We start from the raw sequence: 10,484 nt of genomic DNA on the forward strand, positions 1-10,484 counted from the left end.
GATCTTTTCCATTTAGAGGTGTTGATGGACTTACTCCTTTAGTGAACTGCATGTGGAAAATCTCCCTTATGCTGTTATATCTTTGGCTGTAACTTAATACCTTTGTTTATGAAGAATGTTTAGATCAATAATTAGATCTAACTAAATGTAAGGTAATTCTTGTAACTTAGAAAAAAGGTTGCTTATGTTGGAATATATCTCAATGAAATATTAAATTATTCATTAAAAAAAACATTACAGGTGGAGTCTTAGTCACTTTTCTGTATCCTTGTATAAAAACTATTCCATATCCTCCATAGTTTATTACTCATCCATGGATTATCTTGGGATTTGGGATTAGGTGTGGTTTTAGAGACCATACAAATGATACTTTTATCTCCTTGTTAATTACTTGAAAGATGCTTTCCTTCTCTCCAAGGGGAGGGATAATAGTTTGTGGTTTGTCAGTCCTAATGGTTCTTTTTCATGTTAGTTCTTTTCAAAGTGCTTTTTTTGAATCCTCACAACCCCTCTCTTCCCCAGGGATTCCTAGTAGAATCTATTTGGTCAGGGCCGCCTCAAAAAATAAAAGCATTATATTGGGAAGTGATACTTGAGATTATCAACACTTACAGGACGCATCAGTTGTGTAGATTGAAGTCTCAGTATTTATCCTGAAGTTTGTCTTTTGCAAGAACATAGGATCTTTCATCACCTTTTATTTGTCCCTTTGCCTGTGGAGTATTATGACACTTGTTTTTGGATCCCAGTAAAATGTTTTGGTTGACATTAGGAGGTTATTTTAGCATGTAGGCAGCCCCATATAGTTGGGATTAGGCTTGGTTGATGATTGGTGATGATGATGATGATTTTCATTGGCTAATGGGGAGGGAGATTCCATATGAACAGAAGCTTTATCACTATTTTAGGGTTCCTCTGGTGTAGATGGATTGAAGATTCAGGGAGATTCACGTGATGGTATATTGGATAATATCAGATAAACAATGACAGCTAGGACATTATATTAGGGAGTCTGGAATTTTGGTAATAAAGAACGAAAGCTGATTCAAATGGATCCCAGAGTCCATAAACTTCTTTGCAAGGTAACTTGGTGAAAGGAATTTGGAGACACTTCTTGTGGATTACACCAATCCTAGAATAGACTAGTGGATGATATGTTTGCTATATTTTTAGCAATTTCAGCACCAGGACAGTTTTTCTTTTTCTATTCTGTTCGAGATAGGTATGCTTTTTCATCCTTTATTAACATATCACTTTTAAAAAAAAGTCATCCTTAAAAGACCAGCATCTTGATTTAATTGTTGCCTTTGGTTAACATACTATATATATATATATTTTGGTTTCTAGGATTCTTTGGAGAAGTTTTTCGTGGAATATGGAATGGTACTGATGTTGCAATCAAGGTTTTCCTAGAGCAAGATTTGACCACTGAAAACATGGAGGATTTCTGCAATGAAATATCTATTCTAAGGTAGTTTTTTGATTGATTAGTTGAGTTTCAGCTTAATTAACCTCACTTTTCTTCTCTGACCGTGAGCTTGTTTTGTTCTTTTCAGCCGCCTTCGACACCCAAACGGTACTTTACTAGCCATACTACTCATTTTTTACCTTGTCATATTTGATATATCTTCCCTTGATTATGTCCTACATTATCCATGCATGTCAACAAGAAAGACACTTTACGGTTTGTACGAAGTGATTATTTCACCTCAGAATTTTTTACATGTTCATGAAGTGATGAATGTTTTTTTCTGCAGTTATTTTGTTCCTTGGTGCATGTACAAAGCCTCCACACCTATCGATGGTAACTGAATACATGGAGATGGGATCATTGTATTACTTGATTCATATGAGTGGCCACAAAAAGAAACTCAGCTGGCGCAGAAGATTAAAAATGCTGCGTGATATATGCAGGTTGGTTCAGCCGTAACCCATCACATTGGAGCTTATATTATTATTCATTGATATATACATACAAAACCAAGTGCCTATTATTTTTCAACCTGAGTTATAGTTTTTGGCTTTTCATTTTTCAGTACTTAATCCCAAGCCAACTTGCATTGTTGTTTAATCCTTCTTGTCTTAGTCAAGGAAAACAAAATTTTGTCAAGGGAACATTCAACTTGTACATGTCATAAGATTCTTTATGTGCATTTATTTTGTTCTGTACTAAATGGGGTCCAGAACAACAATACTCCTTTAACTTGGGTAAGCATATGTCATACACACCTCTCTACTCAGATTTCAAATAACCAATGTGAAAATATAAATGAAGCTTTTATTGGGTCAATGATGAAGACTAGAAAAGGAAAGTGGAAGAAGAAAAAATTATATTGGTTCACAGAAGATGAATTGTCTGCTATGATCTCTCCTTCCTCAGGTTCCTTACCACCACCACCACCACCTTCGATGACCCCATGGTATGCCATTCTCTTCTATTGTTTTACACTCTCCGGTTACCCTGTCATTGTAAACGGCCAAGTTATTCTATTATTTTGTTATATTTGTAGACTCAACAAAAGTGTTCAGCTCTTCCTTTACAGGTTCCAGACTCAACTAGAAAACTGAACCAAAACAACTTTTCATTGCTTTAGTACTAAGACAAATCTATAGTTGACCCCTAGCAACGCTCAGATAAGGACTCTAACTCATACAATTTTTCTGATAACACTCTACTAATACCACTAAAACTAAAAAAAGCAAAAATAGCTCAGAGAGAGCAAGAAAATTGAAAGACTGAAATCACATAACAGATTAACATCCTATCAGTTAGAACTTTCTCAATAGCCTATCTAATGACACCAAAACAATGTAAAGTGGTAACTCTTAGAACTTTTTACTGTAAAAAATTCAGAGAGATATCTAAAATTATACTTAAGCATTCACGACTCATTAAAATTACCCTATTACTAACCTTTTTTTTTTATCAGCAACAGAATGAAGACATTTATTAAATCAGAAGGAATTATACAATATTATGGATAGCCTTGGCTACCCCATGATCTTAGGACAACAACAGAATCCTTTTATTACAGTTACAACTGAGCCCAAAAGCAATTCCCTCTATTGATCCTATGTTTAGCAAAATGATCAGATAGGCTGTTTGCTGATCTAGGAACCAACTGCACCATCAGCAAATTACCATATTATTATCATAGTTGTCAAGGCGATTCCTATGTGACAAGGTGCTCATGGAAGGTTTCCTTGCTTGTGTGCCTACCTGGCTTGTATATGGTGCTATGAAATTTTTTATATTCTTTATTTTTGAGATTATAATAATAAAATAATTATTAAACTAAATTATCCATTTTTGGGGTTTATGTAGTAGTTTCTTTTTATTCTTATTTGTTAGGGTTCATTCAATACACATGGTGTATGCAGTCTTGTACCCTCGAAGGCTTCAAAACCTGAACTGATAAGCAAGGAATATCTTAAAATTTTATCCAATCAACACATATCTTCTTCTTCTATCCTTCTTATTCTTCTTTTCCTATGACAGAAACAGGGTCTCATCCTATATTTTTCTGAATTTTCTTTCTTTTTTTCTTCTCGTAAATATGTTTTTATATGAAATTTATGCTTTTTTAAATGAAGATTATAGATAATTACTAGTGAAAGATGGTTTCTGATTGCTAAGAACCCTAGTGAATTACCCAGGATTCATGGTTTTTATTAAAAAAATCCATTGCATAGGTAACTAGGCACCTCCATGTGTAGGAGTGTTCACAGTTCAGACTAGTCAAAGATGGTTTTTGATTGCTAATGAACCTAGGGAACTATCCAGGATTCATGGCTTTTATTCAAAAAATAATAATCTATTGCCTAGGCAACTAGATGCCCCCACGTCTAGGGGTGCTCCCATGGGCATATATTTGAAACTGAACTGGTCCTTCAGTTTTTGAAAAATACCAAACTCAAATCGAACCAGTTGAGCAGTTTTATTTTAAAAAAATAATTTATTGCCTAGGCAACTAGATGCCCCCACGTCTAGGGGTGCTCCCATGGGCATATATTTGAAACTGAACTGGTCCTTCAGTTTTTGAAAAATACCAAAGTCAAACCGAACCAGTTGACCAGTTGAGCAGTTCAGTTTTTCAATTTTTTATGAGCACCCCTATCTTTCACTGGTAATTATCTATAATCTTCATTTAAAAAGGTATAAACTTCATGTCAATGCTACTACTAAAAAAATTATAAAATAACTCATAAATGACTTAAATTAACCAAAATCCAAAACTATGAAACTTCCACTGGTACAGGATTTTGAAGAAACTTATTTGTTTTCCATGATTTCTTTTCCTTTTCCATGTCAGTGACTATCAGCTCTATTGGATGTCTCCGAAGAGACATGTTGGTATCAAGTTGAGCAGTACCAAGGACTATAAAATGTTTGCAACAAAGTTGCCAAAGTTGATTTATGTTCTAATATCCAAGTCAGGTACATCTAGCAGCCACACAATGGTAAGAGTATCAAACTGCTAGTAAGCTAGTTAGAGAGCAACCTATGACTTTTGGTCATTGGCAATTATGGCTAGCAGATATCCTGAGTCCAACTTTTCTCCAGGGTAAAGGATTTGCACCTTCATGCAGTTAATGTTTTGTTCTCCAAGCCTGTCTGCTTGGTTGAAGCTGATGGGACTGATACAAGCTTATATATGGTTTTTCAAGTTTATCCAAATTGGGCGATGGATGATGCTATGCCATTTCAACCTAGGCCTTTTTTTTTTTTTTTGATAAATATTTCCACCTAGGCTATTGAACATAATAATTTCTCTATCAGAAGCATATTATAATACCAAGTGTGACTGATCCAATTACATGTCATGACTCATGGTGTTGAACCAAGTATCCGCATGCCTCATCTCTATTAGATGTCAATTATGACCTAACCTCATAAATTTGATTTTAGTTATGGAAACACAACCTCTAACTGAGTTACTCTTCTGAAAATGAAGGGGATTGATGTGCATACACCGGATGAAAATTGTTCATCGTGATCTCAAAAGTGCTAATTGCCTTGTGAACAAGCACTGGACGGTCAAGATCTGTGATTTCGGACTATCACGAGTAATGACGGAGAGTCCCATGAGAGATTCCTCTTCTGCAGGAACTCCAGAATGGATGGCTCCTGAGCTCATCCGCAATGAACCTTTCACAGAGAAATGTGATGTGTTCAGTCTGGGTGTGATAATGTGGGAACTCTGCACTCTAAACAGACCATGGGAAGGTGTACCAGCAGTGCAAGTAAGTAGGGCATGGAATCTGTTTGCTATCTAAGTTGCAAAAGGAAACACAGGATCCTCCAATATTGATTTTTGTGCAATGATTCAGGTAGTCTATGCAGTTGCTAACGAGGGATCGCGGCTAGAAATTCCTGAAGGTCCCCTGGGCAAGTTGATTGCAGGTATATATTAGATTACAAATCTGATGCCGGATTTATTGTTGGTGACAATTGAATGGGAAGCTCACCTTGTGGAATCCTGACTGCAGATTGTTGGGCAGAACCGGATGAACGACCAAGCTGTGAAGAGATACTCTCGCGCTTGCTCGACTGTGAATACACACTCTGCTGATTCAGTTTTTATTGTATAGAAAACAGTGTAGAGGTTTTCAACTTTTGTCAGCTGAAGTTGTAAAAATAGTCAATGCTTTTATTATTTTCAAAAACAAAACAAAACAAAACAAATTATTGGTCATCTCGAGTTACAAGTAAATTTTTTTCATCTCTCCAACTCCAAGAGTTTGTTGAATGCCATGCGACTGAAAATGCCAAGCTTAAATACACGCTGTAGTCAAATTAATGACTGGAAACCATCCCAGTATCACCCTCTTCTGTTAACTTGTTGAGATTTTATCGCACTGTCAAATTGTTTCCCAAGAAAAGTTTATTCAAAGCCGAATCTCTACGCATTGCTGAACCATGCAAAAATAGAAGCAAAACAAAATTTCCAGCTTGTGCAATTGTGTGATGCCAACCAAGTCTACAACCCCATCTCATCTCAATCAGGAATCTGGCGCCTATTCAGTGCATCCTCGAATCGACTGCATGACTCTGCGCGCATCTCTGTGCTCATATCATTTTCTGGTGCTGGATAGTAGTCTTCTCTCAGCTGCATATCTCTGAGATTTGGTATGTTGAGGAGAAACGTCATGAAGTGTTCATGGGTAGTCCCGTGGATAAACAGTTTCCTCAGGGTGGAACACTGTTGAAGCAAACCTGCTGCAGGGAGGGAAAGGCTCCTCTGGTTAACATCCCTGTCCTGTGGTGGCCAGTAGTCAAGCTCACTCAGGTTCAGATTACCAATTCCATTCAAGTAAAACCTCTCCCACAAACTCAGATCCATGTGTCCGGTTGGAGCAGTTAGCGCATAACCTATTGCATCTCCACAATCGAGCTGCATCTTAAACAGTCGAGGATAACGCGCAAGGGAGCTCAATCCGAATGCACGCTCTGTTGGTTTCGGCCGCTTCCTGCAGTCACCTTCCACCTTAATTCTGATTTCCTCCAGAACAGGGCAACTGTCTAATCCAGCTAAAGTCAGAGGAGTCAACAGCTCGCCAACGGGGATCCAAAGGGAGAGGTATTGCAGCCGAGACCAACATTTCTTCTTCATGGGACTATCATTCACGGCGTACCTGCATTTCTTCTTCTTGGGACTATCATTCATGAACCCAGCAGCAGCAGAGCAATTGGATGTGCTGGCTTCCTCCGCAGATTCATTGAGGTCGAAAGCATGTCGAGGGGCGGACTTATCGCTAGGAATCTCGGACTGCGGTAGGCTGTCCCACATACAATCTATGTGCAACCGCCGGATCCTGTCCCGGATTGGCACCAGAGCTCTCAGTGAGGATGCAGCATCGAGGTTTTTGCAGCAGGAGATGTTCACATCAACCAGCGTTTTCCGGAGCATGCCAGCCAAGTTCCTCATTCCCGTCTCAGTGATGTTATTACAACCTCGAACCTCGAATTTGGCCAGTTTTGGGCAGCCACGGGAGATGGCCAGCAAACCAGAGTCGGTGAGATCGCCGGTGTTCTTGATGGACAAAGACTCCAGCCCACTGCAGAGTGCAATGCCGTCTAACACAGATTCAATGGCCTTGCAGATTCCATGGAACTGTCCTAGCTTCAGCGATTTCAGACCTGGGCATCTCGAATTCAGCACCTCCAACGCAGGCCCCGCATCCATGACATTGCGGCAAATGTCAAGGGCCAGTTCTTCAAGCAAGGGAAGGGCGGCAAAGAACTCCTCAAGAGCTGTTCGACTGATGCTCGCATCTTCTGCAGGGAACCCATCATCGTCTAGGTCGGGACGGGCATTGGAAAGGGAGGATGAATCGGCGAGGTGGAGGAGGGTGAGACGGGGGCAGTGAGATGCAAGAGCCAGCAAGGCTTCGTCCCCGACGAAATCCATGAACCTGGGATCGAAGACGCAGGCGGCGAGGAGGTGAGTGAGGTTGGGGCAGGCGCGGGTGATGGCAAGAAGTTCTCGCGAATTGAACCCCTCGGTGGAGAGGGTGAGAAGATTGAGGCGGGAGAGGGAAGCGGCGACGGAAGGATGAGCCTGGAGGGCCGGGGGGAGGTCTTCGGTCCAGCAGTAGAAGTGGGAGAGATCGAGAGAGGTGAGGGTAGAGCAGTGCTCCAGCAGAGGAAGGAAATCGGATCCGGGAGGGATGATACTGGAGCGCTGATGCCAGCGAACAAGCTTGACGTGACGGAGGGAGGGCCACTGAGGGGCGAGGAGGAGGAGAGTGGAAGGCGTACGGGCGTAGAGGGTGAGGGAGGTGACAAGTGGGAAGGCTTGGCGGAGGAGCTGGGCGAGGAGTGGAGAGGAGTCGAGGGGCGATTGGCCCCATGGCGAGAGCAAGGAAAGGTCAAGGTGGGTGACAGCCCTGAAGCTGGTGGGAATGAGGAAGAGGTCGCGAACCTTGCCTCGCAGGGTGATGGAGGTGCGCGTCGACCGCTCCAGCAATAACCATTTCCGGCATACCAGCGACATGGCGTTTCGGGTCCGAGTGTCGACCACCAGGGCGAAGATGTTGGAGAGTATCACGTCCGGCAAGTCATGGAAGTGGATGTTTCCGGCGGCCATTTTCAGGTGGATTCTCGACGACGATGTCGAGATCAGGCACGCATAACATAATCAGAAGTTCAGAACTCAGAAGAGAGAGAGAGAGAGAGAGAGAGAGAGAGAGAGAGTAGAAGTTCGTGTGTGTGACGTGGTGGCCTAGGAGATGTAGATGTGGAGCGGCTTAGGAGTTGGAGGAGACGATGAAGATTACAGTAATGGAAACCGGTGGTTTTGTCGCCACATGGGAAGCGTCCATGTGATCGTCATCCATTTGCTCTACCTTCTCTCTCTTTCTTTTTTGTCTTTATTTTCTTCGCTTCTTCCCTTTTCTATTTTTTTTCCTATTTTTATCTCCCTTCATACTGATTACTGATTAGTGATGAGTCTGATGAGTCTGATGACTGATCTGTGATCTGCGCACGAGAATATTAAATACATAATTATTTATTTTTCTTGTTATTTATTTTGTAGCTCATCCCAGTTACCCCACACACCACACCACACACCATAGGATTGGAATAATGAATGGTCCCCAGTCGTGTAGGTTTCCACAATTTATCCAGATCAAGTGTTTGTCAGAGTCTGCTCCCCTGAGTATCCTATCTGGCTATCTCCATTGAATCACTACCCTCCCACTTCCTACCCTCCTAAATAAATGGTTCGACGTCCATGTCAGAACTCAGAATCAGAGACTTGACTGTCTCTCTCTCTCTCTCTCCCTCTCTCCCCCTCCCTCTCCCTGCACCGCACCACCAAGTAAATGGGCTAGTCGGTAGTGGCCCGCTAATCCAAACAATGCCGATTAACTTGAGAATAGATCATGGGTTGGGGGCCCATTTCCATACTTTTTGACACTTTTTAACTTCTTCTAAATTCGTATCAACAACCCTAGTGGCTGGCTAGCCACCAGTTTCCCAGTGGTTGATGCCCACAGGCACCATTGGATTGGAATCCTTTTTGTTGTTTCGGCATCATAGTCGAACTAGTTTCAATTTCTACACACCATTTGATCAACTGTGGGGCCACAGCCCACTGGTTTCTTCATATCTTCCGTCCAATCTTGGCCGTCAGATGATTATGAAATGTGAATCTGATCACTATGTAAATCCATTCCTTTCTTCTTACTTTTTTCCTAATTAGAGTAAAATAAGGGCCAGATAAAAGGACACAGTTGGATGGGTGTGATCAGATGGGAGTTATGTCATGGGTGTACGTCGTTTTGGGATTTTTTGTTTTTGCCATGTGTAGGGTCCAGATCAAGTCGCCATCAGTCATTGAATTTCATCGACAAATACCACGTGGTGAAAGAGAGCGCCCGCTCCCATGGACAATTGGGGAGGGGGGACGTGGCCGCTTCTAGTCCATAGAGATAGAATATAGAGAAGAGTCCCCGATGCCCAATGACCCAAATGTCGGTACACTCTTGTCCATCAGACTCTGAATCCCAAAATCAAACAGGTCCTCTTTGTTGGGCCATAGGCCCATTAGCATCTGTACATTATCGTATTCCTTTTTTTTTTGAAAAAAAGTAAAGTACATTATTGTATTCACAAAAGAAAAAATAAATAAAGGGAAATACCAGGATCAATTTATGGATAGGATTTTGTCCCTTCTTTCTGGTCATTTGTGTTTGATTGTCTCTTAATCCGACGGTCCATATTCTTCAGTAAGCGAATCTTAGAGGGTGATGGGCCTGATGGCACAACTTCCAGTTCCAGGTGTCGGAAAATCAGAGAATCCAAGTCAAGCCGCCTTGCTTTCTTCTTCCATACACGTGTTTGTTGAATGTGGGGATGAAGAGAACCTACCAAACATGTGACCATACGGACCTAGCTGCTGGTTATTTTATGGATCTCGGGACCACAGTTGGAGACTAGATGGGTCCAGCTCAGTACATTATGTGACCGTCAGATTTGACACTTGCGTATCCAATGGCGAGGAACGGTACCCATCTGACAATGGTGTGCCGTTTGGTTCCTTCATGTTTTTCTCTATTGCGTTGCGTTTAAAAAAAATGGCAATGGCGCAATGTAATGGTGTTGTTTGGTACAATTACCATTTTCTCATAAAACGGCAGCATATTAGAGTCATTCCACCCACCCACCATGCTTAATAAAAACATTTGGGTCCCACTATGATATGGAAAATCATACCATATCTAAAACCTCTATTACTGTCACGTATACAGCAGTTATCGAATTTATTTGAGTAATCGGTAATTATTTTTTTATATATTAATTAAAATTTAAAGCACTCTTTAACTTATCCGTTAACCCAATCCTTGTTATCCATTCTTATCTCATTCGATTTCCCCCTTCTGGTCGAACTTTTCCTTTTCAAATTGTAAATCCACAATTGGGTTATGGATTTGACCTAAGTAAAGGATTTAGATTTGGTGAATACATACCACAGGAT

General features: G+C 41.1%; 2 protein-coding genes across 7 annotated transcripts in view; one reads left to right on the forward strand and one right to left on the reverse strand.

Moving 5' to 3' along the window:
• The window catches only part of LOC148873731 (putative serine/threonine-protein kinase SIS8), a 98,326-nt gene extending 92,594 nt beyond the window's left edge, over positions 1–5,732 (forward strand). For 5 of the 6 annotated variants that reach the window (XM_088963514.1, XM_088963515.1, XM_088963516.1 and 2 more), the window contains 6 exons: positions 1,348–1,471; positions 1,557–1,576; positions 1,758–1,914; positions 4,956–5,244; positions 5,332–5,404; positions 5,491–5,732. In XM_088963514.1, the coding sequence (XP_088819640.1) occupies positions 1,348–1,471; positions 1,557–1,576; positions 1,758–1,914; positions 4,956–5,244; positions 5,332–5,404; positions 5,491–5,573 (746 nt within the window). In that variant the 3' untranslated portion in view covers positions 5,574–5,732. Of the gene's footprint in view, positions 1–1,347; positions 1,472–1,556; positions 1,577–1,757; positions 1,915–4,313; positions 4,439–4,955; positions 5,245–5,331; positions 5,405–5,490 lie in introns of all 6 variants that reach the window. The other variant, XR_016104768.1, reaches the window with a different exon arrangement.
• Positions 5,631–8,090, reverse strand: LOC148873732 (F-box protein MAX2 homolog A-like). Its single transcript, XM_088963519.1, has one exon. It carries the CDS (start codon positions 8,088–8,090, stop codon positions 6,000–6,002), a length of 2,091 nt encoding a protein of 696 aa, XP_088819645.1. The 3' UTR covers positions 5,631–5,999.
• Between the last annotated feature and the right edge of the window lie 2,394 nt (positions 8,091–10,484).

This window comes from Nelumbo lutea, chromosome 1, assembly GCF_056320005.1.
Source record: "Nelumbo lutea isolate HS-2025 chromosome 1, American lotus-T2T, whole genome shotgun sequence".
NCBI classification, from domain to species: domain Eukaryota; kingdom Viridiplantae; phylum Streptophyta; class Magnoliopsida; order Proteales; family Nelumbonaceae; genus Nelumbo; species Nelumbo lutea.